The sequence below is a fragment of the Apaloderma vittatum genome, unplaced genomic scaffold (assembly GCF_000703405.1).
Source record: "Apaloderma vittatum isolate BGI_N311 unplaced genomic scaffold, ASM70340v1 scaffold35817, whole genome shotgun sequence".
NCBI classification, from domain to species: domain Eukaryota; kingdom Metazoa; phylum Chordata; class Aves; order Trogoniformes; family Trogonidae; genus Apaloderma; species Apaloderma vittatum.
Window position 1 is genome coordinate 6,513 of NW_009726260.1, and position 13,816 is coordinate 20,328.

Below are 13,816 nucleotides of genomic sequence, written 5' to 3' on the forward strand. Positions count from 1 at the left end.
CCTGTTCACGGGACAGAGAGCACCATTAGCAGGGAAAGGACGGAACCCAAGACAGTCTCATGGAGTTAGAAGGGTTCCTCTGGCAGTAAAGAGAGCACGCCGAGCAAAATGCACAATTTACTTCTTCCCTTCAATCATCCAGATCCTCTTATGAGCCCGGCCTTAAAATATTTCTAAAATTGGAGCAGCTAAACAGCAAAGAAAGCATAAGGATTAATGTATTTTATCTATGCTGTTATCATACAGATGATGGACGGGTAATTTCATGACCTCCTCCAAAGTCATAGCAGTAGGGATGGTTTCTAACAGCCCAGGGGAAGGCATCTGGCTTTCCTCATCCCACTTTAGCACACAAACAAAGAAAAAAAAAGCTTAACGGTGAGCCAGTATCGTCCTGGTATCAATCCCAGATACCTGCAGTTGTTAAACACCATCCAAAAAGCTATCTGCAAACGTGCAGCAAGGATCTAGCGTGCTTCAAAGAAGTTTCCATCAGCTAAAGACACTTCCTCTCCCAGGGCTTTCCCACATTTCCCATCAGGCGCCTTTTTTTCCCTGTCATATGACACTCACAGAAGATTTCTCTGCAAAAGCCCGTGTGGGGCTTCCCTTTCAAGGTGCAAGGCCTCTGATGAACACGAGGATATCAAAGAGCAGCACTGCAGAGGGAAATCTTTGGGGAATAGGTTTGGGGTTTTTTTAAAACACTAGTATCTTTCCCATACATCAGCAGCATATGGCCACCTCCAAAAACTATATTCAACTCACGCAGAGCATGAAAGATTATTTCTATAGTATCCCAACGAGGATACGAAGCCAAGGTTACCTCTCCAAGGCAACAGAAAGCTTTGTATTGTGAGAGACCTGAGCACATTTGTGCCTTGAGAAGTACTCAGGTTAAGGGTTAAGGGCTGGGCAGAAACAGGCGACAGTCCACGCAACCAGACAGCCCACGCAACCAGACAGTCCACGCAACCAGACAGTCAAAACCCATCTCCCCTCTGAAAGGAGATGCTATCACCGCACTTGTTTGGAGGGTGCTGCCCTCCTGTTCATCCTAGAAGGGCAAAATTCCCATCCCATTGACAGGTCATCACCAGGGCTTGGGTCCAAGTAAGAGAACTAAACTCAGTTTCCAACCAGAAGACCAGGGTTTGCCATGTAAATAAAAAGATTCCCCAGATTTGGGGAACTGTCCCAGAAGTTGAATGGATGTTTTCTCCTGCAGTAGCACCTTCAGAGTCAAAACCCATCTCCACTTTGAGCACAGTATCTGGCACAGTATCTATTTTCCTTTTCCAGGCAGCCCTCCTCCCTCTCTCGATCCTACACCAACACGTCGGGACCCAAATTTAGGTTTATCCCATCAAGATCCTCCATGACTGCGAAGAGCTCTGCTCAATCTGCTCATCAGCCAGGGTGCGCTTCACTGATACACACAAACAGCAGCGCTGTTTGTCACCTGGCCCTGCGCCATCCCAACGCCGACCCTGGGGCGTGCAGTGAAGAAACTCTGCTCTCCTGTCTTTGAGGATGATGACACCAAGCTCTTCAGTGTCTTAACACTGTGAGGCGCTTCAGGCTTTCAGCCCTGCAATGCAAAACTAGAACAAAAAGACCTTAATTACAGCCCATTTATTAGAGGGAACACCATCCTTTTCGAGCCTTTGTGTGCCTGTCAAGCAGAGCGCAAGGACGACAGACTGCACAGTAAGGTATAGAGACCTGTGAAGCTCTGTAAAAGTTAAATATTATTAAAAATTAAGGAAAAGCCATGAGAACAACAGACTGAAACGCTGAACGCCAGTAGAAAGAGAAAAGCAGCAACTACTCAAGCCACCAACGCAATGAGTGGGAGAGATTTATAGATTAAGGAGGATAGGGAAGGAAGATCTTACTGAGAATTACAGCTACACGACAACATAATAGCCAGCAAATCAAATTACTAAACCAGTAGATTATTCTGCACGTTATCCATCACGCCACGATGCAGAAGTGACCTCATTAACATTGTTCCCCCTCTAAACAATTCGGCGTTGTGCTTACACGCCACACTTTGAAACAAAAACCTGGGCAAACCTGGCAGAGAACAATCCCTATTCAGTCATAAAAGGCCTCACAGACATAAAACACCACGCACCTCAGCCGCTGTTTTATAAACAGGAGGCTAAATAGAAACCTGCTTCATATTTCAGGACAGGTGAAAGAGATTAGTAGTCCTCTCCAGAACTCCTGAAGGCAATCCGTGTACGTCAGCTTCCCAGCCACGTCCACAGCAACACCTTTACCTAGAGCTTACCCTATAAAACAGAAAAAACCTCAACCACCACCGGGATTTCTTAATGCAGTTCACCAAAATTCAAAAAAATGCTGAACTTAATTACGGTTAGCGCGAAATAGCACCCCATGACAACATCTAGAGGCGTCAAGTGAAGCAGGGTATTTTAAACGCTTGCTTCTCCGAGAGGAAAAGATGGTACTTTTGACATCTCAGGAAAGATGCTGTTCGCAGCTCTGGCACAAAACCATGCTGGTGAGAAATGAAAGGGCAAAGTTCAGTGCTGGTGCCCAGGGAGGATCTAGCTGGCTGCCAGAATTTCCACACATTGGAACAAATGTAGGAGTTCCAGAAAATACAGAAGGAGCGCATGTTCAGACATTAAAAAGTGACCTAAAAGGAACAGAACTGGGTTCAAGTCATTTTATCTTGCTTCGAAGAGTTAAAAAAACGGCCAATAGCTTTTCTGGCGGAAGAAAATCTGCCTGTTTTATACATCAAACATTCAAGCCCTGTCAAGCCCAGAAGATAATGAGATGGTGACACGCCAAGAGCCAAAAGCAGTAAGGCAGGGGCCTTTTTAGTAATAGATGAACAAAGTTCATTAGCACCAATTTAACTTCCAAAAAAAGAAAAAAACCTCACACAAACAGTGCCTTGGGTGAAGGCCCGCACCATTAGCATCTACATTCTTCTTCCTTTTAGTATTTCAAGACGCAGAAAGATTAACTTCAGTGAAACTCAGGTTTAAAACAGGTTTCCCGTTCCTTCCTTTAGACTCTTTTCGGACAGCGGTGATACACCTTAAGAGCCCAAAATAAACACACAAATCCAAGTTTTCTGTATTTCTTACTCCTTTAAAAGTCCACTTAATAAAAGTAATGGATCTACATGGTTTCTTTATTCCCAAATACCTGAAACTGTTTTAATCCATGAAAGAACTATTTAAGAACCGTGTTCATACAATAAACTGAAGAAGAAGGAACTGTGCAAAGTCTTGGACTATTCAATCCCTTTCTGCAAGAAGACTGAGAATTTAAAGTCTTCATAAAGAACCTTCATTGGCTTATCTCAAGGTTAAATTAAGATGAACTCATGTGAAAGTAGCTTATTTTAAGTGAAAGGTCATCTATTCAAGCACGCTCTGCTGCAAGGGCTGCCTCTTTTGTAGAAGTAGACAGAACTCAGTGAGGATCTAAGCACGAATAAACAAATACAAAGTTAAAAAAGAGAAAATACACAGAACTCACTACTCTCCTCATTTTTCATTCAGACCATTCTACATAATTCATCAAAAAACGCATCACATCAGTTTGTGAACAGAAACCAATTCAGCTGGGTTTCACTTCTCTCTCATACAACAATCGCCTGATTTTTTCTTTCCTATTCTGTCTCCCAGGGCAAGCCGGAACAGATGTATCTCGCATTCTCCTGTTGCAAAGGATTACCCAGATTTCAAGCCCACATTCCAAGAGGACTGGACTGTTTTTCTCATATACCTTCTTCTTGGTAAGACAGGAAATTTTCTTCCCTGAATGGAGACTGCGTGGGACAAGGCTACAGCTCAGCACCACACTTAGAGGACTCGAGAAAGCATTTTTCACAAGCTACAAACAGCCATAAAGACAGCAGTGTGACTGAATTACTTGGAGAGATTTCCTAACCGAAATCAGGAATTTTTGCATCTGAGGATACCCAGATCCGATTTCCTTCTTGAGACTTCAAAATGGAGAAATTCAACACCGAATTTGGTGTCTTCTGAGAGAGAGAACTGCAATATTGCCCCACAGTTAGTTCAATTAATATGGATACCATAAGACTCCAGGAGAGCTGGCTTGCTCAAATGTCTGGTGTAATTACCCTGATGTTATATTTCTTCCTGTTGCTGCTGTACAGCCTCTCAAGTATCTTCTTGCTGTAGCAGCATCTTGCACGATATTAAAGAAAGGAGCTCCAGTAGTGATGCTCAAGGACAAGAGTTGTTCTGCTGCTGACACCAGCTGACAGCAACTAACAGATAAGCTGGGCTGATGCCACCATGGCTCAGCCACACTCTTTTCCTCCCTGGATGGGTGTTTCCCAACACAAAAAAAAAAAAAAAAAAAATCAAATCTTTTTACTTCAGCCATATTTCTGACAATTTGAGCTTTGCAATACCCAAAGATCAAAGCAACCTCATTCAGCCCTTGAGCCGCAATACGTCTTTGAATACACTCCCACTCAGAAAAAGCCAAGTTCACTTTATTGAGCAACTTTCGACCTCCAAGCAGGGACCACACAAGCCTCAGCCCGCAGAACAGTAAGAAGCAGCCGAGACGGCACAGTTTCAGCCTGATTTTAACCGTGTGTTTCAGCACGATGGGTGTTTCTCCTTTCGCCATAACGCAACATTCCAGTCGAATGAAAAACACACGACCAGCCCCAGAAAGAAGCAGCCGCGGCTGCAAACAATACCATTAACCAGTTACACAACGGAGCTAAGAAAACAAAGCAGCCATTTCCCCACGCTCTCCCCCACCTCCTTCTTCCACCCTCTTGGCCCCGCAGTCGTGAGACCCGGGTCCGCTCCCAACTCCCCCAGATGGCATCTGCTGCTTTTGTTTTCTTGCCACTGTGCCAACCTTTGTTTTAATTCATCCCCAACTGAATCGAAGCTGAAGTTTCAGGCAAAGTTGGGCTAGCTAGGAGGAAGGCGTTTACATAATACGAATTTAACAGCTGTTCTGCCAGTCTCCATCTGGAATCCTGCCCAGCGGAAATGAACAACTCCCCATGAGGCCAACCCAGGGGATTTAAAGGCAGATGTGAATTATCACAGCCAAATCAAGCCACGGGTGGCGTTAACACATTTCACACACCGGAGTGAGGCATGGATTTGCCTGGGGAAGCCAGCAATGCCAGAGAGGAGCCCAAAGACTCGAAACTCCTTCGAGTCTCCAGTTAACTTTCTTACAAGAGAAAACTCCGCTTAACCTGAAGAACTTCACCTGATTTGAGGAAGTAACACTTATTTTTGCTCTTAAAATGAGTACTTCAGCGTACTATGGATTTTAAGACTTGCTCTTAACTACTGACACGCCACAGAACAAAATAATCCCAGTAGAGAGGAGTTAGGCTGTCCTTTTCATCTGACAAGTCTATACAAAAAGTGAGAAAAGCTTTCACCTTTGTGTTCGCTGCAATCCAATTAGAAGTCTCGCTGTCATCATCACACTTCTTAATCCATTTCTTTAACCACTGGTAGAAAAATGAAGAGAGAGTCACATTTAAAGAGAGGAACTGGAAATACTCCCAAGACAGCTGCTCACGTGCAGGTGAGGCACATACAACCACGTGGGAGTACAGGGAGCAGTGCTGTAACTGTTGTCTCCTCCAGACATGTCTCCATCTGGCCGAGGCACTGTTCCTTCACAACTTCCAGCTTTGAGGTAACCGATAAGATTTCACTGATTCTTCTCACACTACGATCTAAACAGGTCAACTACTACACTCCTCGATGCAAACAGCTGCAAAGCTTGTGCTTAATTCCTACATTTTCCACCTAAATTGACTCTAAACTTTTTCAAGCTACACATTTAGAGAAGAACTTTGATGGGCTCACCTTGCATTTAACAGGATCGTGCCAGTTTTCACCGCAGTTAAAGCTGTAAGTGAAAGAAAGGGGAAAATAAGCAAATGGGGCAAACAGTTACACTTTTATTTAACTAGGTTAACACTGTGGAAGGTTTCTTCTGGGTTGTTCGGCTGAAAGACTAAAGTCAGTCCCAAGGAAACATTATATGCGTCAAAAACAGGAAAAAAAACCCCCACAGCGTTCAAAATCCCTCAAGAGAAGGAGGCTCAAGACACAGACACCAACAACTACGCCATGATGGGTTTCGCAGCGAGCTGTAGAGCAGGATCAGGTACATCTGAAGTCCACGCTTCTCCCCAACATCTAAACCACATCTTGGTATGAAGACTTACAGAGCACGTGCTAATAAACTTTCAAGACAGCAAGTACAAAGCAATAGGCCTTTTTGCCTTACCAAAACTGACGTCCACATTTGCAGCGAACAGGTTTAGCATCAGGATATTGGACTTTAACAACGTGGTGGCAATCTGGGGCAGGACACCATTTTAACAGTCGATTACACTATGAAATAAAGAAAAAAAAATACTAGAAAAAAGGATGCTGCACAAGGACGCCACCTGTCATTCACCCCCTTTTCATCCCGTCAGCCACGACCTTCAGTCTTCATCAAAGAATATAAAAGCGGAGAACCATTTAGGTTGGAAACAATCTTTAAGACCACCAAGTCCAACTGTCAAACCAGGTTCACCACTAAGCACCACACCTACATATCTTTTAAGTACCTCCACGCTATGGCTGCTTGCTGTATCTCTAGGTCTTTTAATATTTTCATATTTTCCTATATCTATACCTATAACTAAAAAGGCTACATAACAATCCCTGCAAAGCCTCTCACTTGTAGTCACACCTGATTAGAGACTAATTCTCTGGTTTGGTACATACATGAGACAAAAACGACTTAGGAGCAATGAAAAGATTCAAATAAAGACTCACCTCTACAAAACTATTGGTTATTAAATGCTGGTACTTTAATTTAACCTTGGAATCTGTGATCAAACGCCTGCGAAAAGGGAAAAAAGCAGAAAAAAACATTGTGGTAGGAAATTTACTGGCTGTGCATGGAGAAAAATGAGTTAAGACAGTCAAAAGGTTTTGATTACTCCTTCTACACTTGCAGGCACTTTTTTGGACTTACATATTCTCTATTCCTGTATTAAAACATCAAGAAAACTACACATATTGCATTTAACTTACAATATTAGCTTTAGAATTATACAGAAAGTTCACACAGTTCCAAAGAACTGAGCCTCTTGGTAACGGGATTTTTATTTAAACACTTTCCTCAAGAGCCCAAGAAACAGAGGAAACAATTTCAATAGTTTATTTACATTAAACATGCACATTTTGGGGCAAATCCCTTTAAAATCCTCCAGAACAACCGTCGTGCGGTTAATAACTTTGGTAGACCCTAATGTTTTCTGGGTTTCAGTAGAATGCTACAGCTTCAGTTTAAAAGGTAATGTTGGTTTAATCTATTTACCATAAAACCAAAGTTGATTTAGATTCAGCATCACAGAGGAGGTACAAAACATCAACTTTAAATTAAGTCAGTCAGCTTAGAAGTGGGAGAACAGAAAAAAAAAACAGAAGGAATCCTTTAAAAGAATGGTGACCACTTTTCTCCTGGATGCATCAACCCAGCTGGCATTTGCAGATGACATGTCAAGACTATATATATTCAGAATAATTTAATTCTACACTGCTGAGCGCTTATATACCCATCTTTCAGTTACGACTAAAGTGTCTTTCACATATATAAAAACATAAAAGCTGGACTACAAGGAACATATCTTTTAAACCATGTTGTGGGCTACAGCTTTACACAGGCCGCATCACATCTAAATATTGAAATTAATAGATTATCCATTTCAGGGTACAGCCAAAACCAAGCATATCATGCCAAAGCTCATTAAAGCACAGCGCACGTGACGACATGATGTTGCCTAAATCCTGGCTCTCAGCAGTCTGGGGAGCTTCTCTCCAAACGACACGTTGGTTATTATATAAAACAGAGCACGTGGCAGCCAAATTCCCCGTGCAAAAATAAAACAAATCGGCTGATGAGTTGATTTTCAGAGGTTACTACTAGATCGCTGCCACCCACAGGCAGAGGCCGTTAGACACGCCGGTAATAAAGGCAATCAACAACTTTGCATATAGGTTAAAGCAATTACCAGCAGCATTAGCGAGGGTGAACAAGGGACAGAAGCAGATTATCTTCAGCCAGCTTGAAGGTCTCAGAACTGAAAGGGACCCTCTCTTCAACTGAAGCTCAAGAGTCATGAGGGAAACGGACAATAAGCTAGCTGAGCGCTCACAAATCCAGGAAAGTCATCTCAGTTCCTAGGTCTGGACTCACATGGAGATACCTCAACTTGGCAACACTGTACAAGAGCAACTACTGAGAAGTAAATTAATCGCTTGGTCTATCTACTTTGATTTTCCAGTGGATCACAGACCCCAGATATCTGTCATTTCTAGGCAAGGGGGAATTCCATAGTGAGAGTTGAAGACTGCCCAGATTCACCCCAGTACTGTGGGTTTCTGTGCTAGAAAAGTCAGGCCTACTACAATGCAGCAACAAAAGCCAGTGCTGCCCCCCTCTTATTCCGTCCTTTCTTTGCCACTGCTCGCACCACAGCCTCCCAACGATTTCGGCTAGCCTGCTTTACACGCACCACTTGAACAGCTTATGTGAAGTGCCGCAATCAAGGAGACACTCGAGAAATTTCCTGCCGAGAGGTAAAATGCCAGAAGTGGAGTCCAGACTCCGATAAACAAAAATCTCAAGTCACTCGAGGTAGGATGCCAACTTCGGCTTCCACCCACTGAACTCTACAAGCCACCCCTCAACAGGGCATGAAAACATTTCAGCTACTTCCCCTTCTATCCAGCCTACACTTCATGACTAACATAGAGCCACTAATGCAGAGGGCTATGGGAAACCACCAGTCTGAAAGCAACTGATATAAAACCCAGCAAATTAATATCAATGAGTGAGTCAGACTTCAGGAAGGAAGAAGGTAATAGAAGAAGCTTCTATTTAGGCACTTGTGAGCATGAAGAATTAAAATGAACTTAATCAAGGTTTGGAATTCTGAAGGATATTACTCATGCAATAACATCACCCCAATATAAAAGAGAAGGAAGCTCATGCAATTCACTGCTCCGCCACATATGAGCAGTCATCCTACAGCTGGACAACTTCACAAGCGAAGCGACACAGGCTGACACACCAGCTTCACCAAATCTTACTTTGAAGGGTCAACTGCTTTCTATCGGAGGACTTAAACACACCCCACACTCAGGGCTTCTTTCCTCTGACTCACATATTACCTATAGCTATAGGACCTGGTGAACCAGTGGGTTGACCTAGGGAGGAAGTCCTAAATTCCTACACAAATCAAAGGAAGCAGAAGTCACAAAGCAGTTAAATCGGGTTTGGAAACACTGCCTGGTGTTTTTTCTGCTGTCATGCTGCTCAAATTGGTCAAGTAGTCTTTCCTCCAAGTACTGCCACATGGGTTTTTCAAAGCTAAGCAGGAAGTTAAGAGACATATCGGTATTAAAATAAGACAGTTCAACAACAGTCTCTCTGCTGCCTTTGCAGTTTTTTTAAAAGCTAAGACATTCAAATAGCACACGAGTAACAAAACAGAGAAAGAGACGAAAGCCAAGAGGTGGCAACTTCTCATACTTACATTACTGTATTGTCATCAACTAAGATATCACAGCCATGAGCAGGGCATGAAATGGTCTGGGGGGAAAAAAAAACCACACACAAAAAAATCATAAGAACAGCATTTATCCTGTATTTGCATCATAAAGAATTCCAAGGCAACAGACTTCACTACGAGCCGTAGCAAAAAAAGAGCACTTTGGCTCTGTCATCACGTCCCAGATGTGCCACCGCGCGCAGCATGATTCCTCCCACCCCGAACCAAGACACCCGCACTAACTCCACAGAGTTCCCTCCAGCTTCACCCATGGCAAAGACCATAGCCCCCAAAGCTCTAGGGCTTGGGTTTATTTTGTTGTTTTTTGGGGGTTTTTTTTAAACTTTCATGGATAGGATTTCTCTCCTTTTATTCCCTTCACTCCGATATACAGGATTTCCAGCAACAAGTCATGAGGTGAGTTGACATTTTACCTGTCCCATGCCTTCCTCCATTATTTTGGTAGTTAAATATTCACTCCAGCACTGCATACAGAACTTGTGTCCACACTCAAGGCCAGTAAAGTACTGTAACGACAAAGAACAAACCACATCGAATTTTATCACATGGATTCCCTCGATTGTTTCACCTTTACCAGAGCTGTGCCATTTCTCACACCTCAGCCTCGGCACCAAACTCGGGATGCTACCATTTATTTTGCATCGTCCCCGCTATGTAACGCTGCTGATGCAGCCTTCGCCGTGCTTTCCAAGCCAGGCTTGAATCTCCAACTCTCTAGCGAGGAAAAGGTGTGGCTGACATTTCCATCCTGCCTGTTCATTTAACTCAAGCTTTGTTTTAGCAGGACATCAGAGGATAGCATGGCCTGCCCCTTACTCTTACAAACACATAAAATAAATGCAATGCCAAGAACTGAAATAAAAAATGAAATTTAAAAAAAAGCATAAGTGCACACAATCCTGAGGTGTAGACATAAAGTTTGCCAACTCGCTTGGTCAACTTCCTCCTGAAACCCCGATGCTCATCAGATGAAGACACTAAAGATCCTAATTGGCAGGTGTAAATTGCAAAATAAAATTCAACAACGATTAGCTGTTGCAGACGGCAACAAGGACAACTTCATCTGCAGAGTCTGCCAAGACACCATCTGGGACTGAATGGTTACACAAGCGGTGGAGAAGCAAACACTGCCCAGGAAAAGACTGAAATCAAGTTACTTTTCTCAGGTCATCTTCAAGTTATTTTATACCCAGAGCCAGGGGCAACAACAAACTATACTTAAAACAGTTTTGCTTGTACCACTGCGCAGGTTGCTATTTGACAGCTTCACTTTTCCAACCACCTGATTCTCAGCCAATAAGATAAAAGAAGAGCTTCACCCTGAGATACCATTGACTTCCATGAAACTTCCCAAATGCAAGAAACCTGGTATCCTCCGTGAAACAGCCCAAAACACAGCAGCAGGATGCTGTTAATTCAGGAGAAGCCACTTTAAGAAAACAGCGTTCTTCCCAAACTACCTCCTTGACTATAGAGTCAAGATTAGAGCCACCACGCCATTTCTGGCAGTGACAAGATTTTGCTAAATGCCCACCTAAAAGGCAGCCACCACGCTTCCTCTTAGGATGCAAAGAATTCAGAGTATCTTTCATCTCCGTTCTTCACTTTGAGGGAGTTCCCAATTAGTTTTGGCTAAGCTGACAGCAGACGTCAAGGGAGCGAGTCGAAGTAAAACCATCAAGCACGCCGGGTAGCAGCGACTTCTGAAACCACGTTATCGCGGGGGACAGCTCTGCTTTCACCCTATCTATGCTCAGCACCTTCTTTTCTTGCAAAGCCAAGTGCCAGCAGCAGCGTGCCGCCATTCGATACCTGTCCCTGCTCCTCTGGCAGCATCAACCTGACCAAAGAAGGGACCACCTACTCCTTCAAGTTTCCAAACCATCAGGGCACAGGCTGCCAACAAACACCTCTTTTTGCAGGTGCTTCCCAAAAACTCAAATCACAGTTCTATAGAAAGGACTGAAGAGCTCTCTAAAGCTTTGTATTTTCCTTACACATGCTTTAAAGGGCAGATAAACACCACCTGCAACAACCCCAGGAAAGGGTAAATATTCAAGACTCTTACATTCCTCTTAACAGCTGTAGACTGTAAAACTTCTTAACAGACACAACTGCAAGCTCTCATTTTTCCATAGGCTGAAAGGAAAAAGAAGGGGGGGAGCTGACACCTGCAAGAAGATTTATAAGCCAAAATTTTTAGTTAGATATTAAGCAGAACTTATCCTCGAATTTATAATTCACATTGTCCAAAAGAGATTTCAAATCAGCTGGCTTATGGTCACCTTAGACACAATGTTTCACAGGAGAAATAATTTAGTTTAAATATTAATAACTAATAGTATTGGCTTCCTATAAGCCCCAACTTTTATGCATAGCAAAGAAACAGAGGTTCTTCACTGAAAATACTGGATAGCCTAAAGTCAAAATTATTTCCTTACTATGGAACATGGAAAGCCTGCAGCAATTAAAGCAACAGGATTTCAGCATAAGGTGGAGGGTTAACAAAATTTCTCAAGCTTGTCTTTTTCAAAACCAGCAACGACTCCTCACACTCTTTGGAAAAGACACGGATGGGCTCACACTTGGGCTTTTCCTCTAATCTCCCTTCCTTCCAGGATAATGTCCTGCTCCTGGAAAATCACCATGAGCTGCTCGCCTGTACAAAACACAGCAGAAGCCTGGACCTTCAATAAGCACGTGGGAAAATTTAATCATTTGGTAACAACTACAAAAAAAGAAGCACCAACTCCAATCTTACGACAATTTAAGAGCCCCAGCAAGCACTTCCACCCTAATCATCTCTGATTAAGAAGGTATTGTGCAAACATGATAAAGAGCCAAAGATATCCACGCTGGTTGTGTCCTCTGAACAAAACAACTTTACTTCTACTCCTGCTTGGTTTTATTCTAGGCTTGACTGTTTTGTATCATTATTTACAGCAGCGCACAAGACATGAGGTTTATTGCATAAAGAAACAACCTTGAACACTGTTTTTTTAATCACTAGATTCAATGAAAAAAGTGAAATCTCAGTTTTGTTTCAAAGACTTCTTTAAAATACTGTTGGAGAAGTCCTAACAGGCTTCTGCACTCAAAAAGTTAAGTTTCAGAGAGCAAAGTTTGGGGAGTTACCAGTCAGGTACCACCTTGGTTGCCAGGTACTCACCGAGTTTGGGTAGTTCAGATAACAGATCTGACAAGGCATATCCTGGGCCGATGACCTTGTGTTCATCTGGCGCGTTCGGGACTTTTTACTTGGATTAATTACATGACACTCTGCAAAGAGCTTCTCCAAGTTGCCATCGAAGTACCTGCATAACACACGAGACAACGAAAGCTTAACTACTTTCCCTGTAACTCATGATTTTTCAAAAGCTATTTGAGAGTTAAGTGTTCAAAGTTGGTTTTAGTATTTAAAAAAAAACACAAACAAAAAACAGATGTAACTTTCTCTCCCAGCACAGCTTCTCACGTGACAGTTCTCCACCTCCCTGTCCCAGAAAATCTTCACCACACACTTCCATTCATCCTCATCAAACCCAAGGAGGTCCAGTTAAGATTTCACCACATTCTCATGCAATTTCACCTACACTTCTCCACAGATAATCGCACCTAACACATTCCAAACATCTACATTTCTCCAGAGCTCCTTCATGTTAGCAGCTCCATTTTAATCTCTATCAGAAACTCTGTATTTTTTTTCCACCTCTGGATGGAAGATCTCACTGCTAAAGGGTTGCTTCTTGATAGCTCAGTCCTTATTTTCATCTTTGGCAGGAACTCAGCACTTAACAGCCTTTTTAATCCTCTGCGCTCTTCTCTCTTTGCAATACGGATGTTCAATAACTCCAATACTCAAGAAACGTTACGGTCTGCTCAACCAACATTAGACCCTTTGTTCATTACTGCTGACTTCAACAACTGCTTCTATCAGTTTTTCAAAATTCCTTCTCTTCATTGCATATAAAAACGTTTTCTCTGCTACTTGAAAATGAACAGACACACCAGTGAATTATCTTCAAGTTCCACCATTTCTTCACTGCTTACCAACACTAAACCCATAATAGCTTCAAGCCTTCTAGGCAGAGCCAGACCCCAAACGCAAGGTGAAGAGGCAATCTGGGCTAGCAGCCAAGCCACCAGAGCCACCCCAGCATCAGCAGG

General features: G+C 42.9%; 1 protein-coding gene across 1 annotated transcript in view; it reads right to left on the minus strand.

The window, feature by feature from the left end:
- The window catches only part of ARIH1 (ariadne RBR E3 ubiquitin protein ligase 1), a 20,426-nt gene that overhangs the window by 4,359 nt on the left and 2,251 nt on the right, over window positions 1-13,816 (minus strand). The window contains exons 2-9 of the mRNA XM_009873218.1: window positions 12,819-12,963; window positions 10,063-10,155; window positions 9,614-9,669; window positions 6,846-6,912; window positions 6,307-6,413; window positions 5,880-5,922; window positions 5,444-5,515; window positions 3,828-3,835 (exon numbers count right to left, since the gene is read on the minus strand). Of these exons, the coding sequence (XP_009871520.1) occupies window positions 3,828-3,835; window positions 5,444-5,515; window positions 5,880-5,922; window positions 6,307-6,413; window positions 6,846-6,912; window positions 9,614-9,669; window positions 10,063-10,155; window positions 12,819-12,963 (591 nt within the window). The remainder of the gene's footprint in view (window positions 1-3,827; window positions 3,836-5,443; window positions 5,516-5,879; window positions 5,923-6,306; window positions 6,414-6,845; window positions 6,913-9,613; window positions 9,670-10,062; window positions 10,156-12,818; window positions 12,964-13,816) is intronic.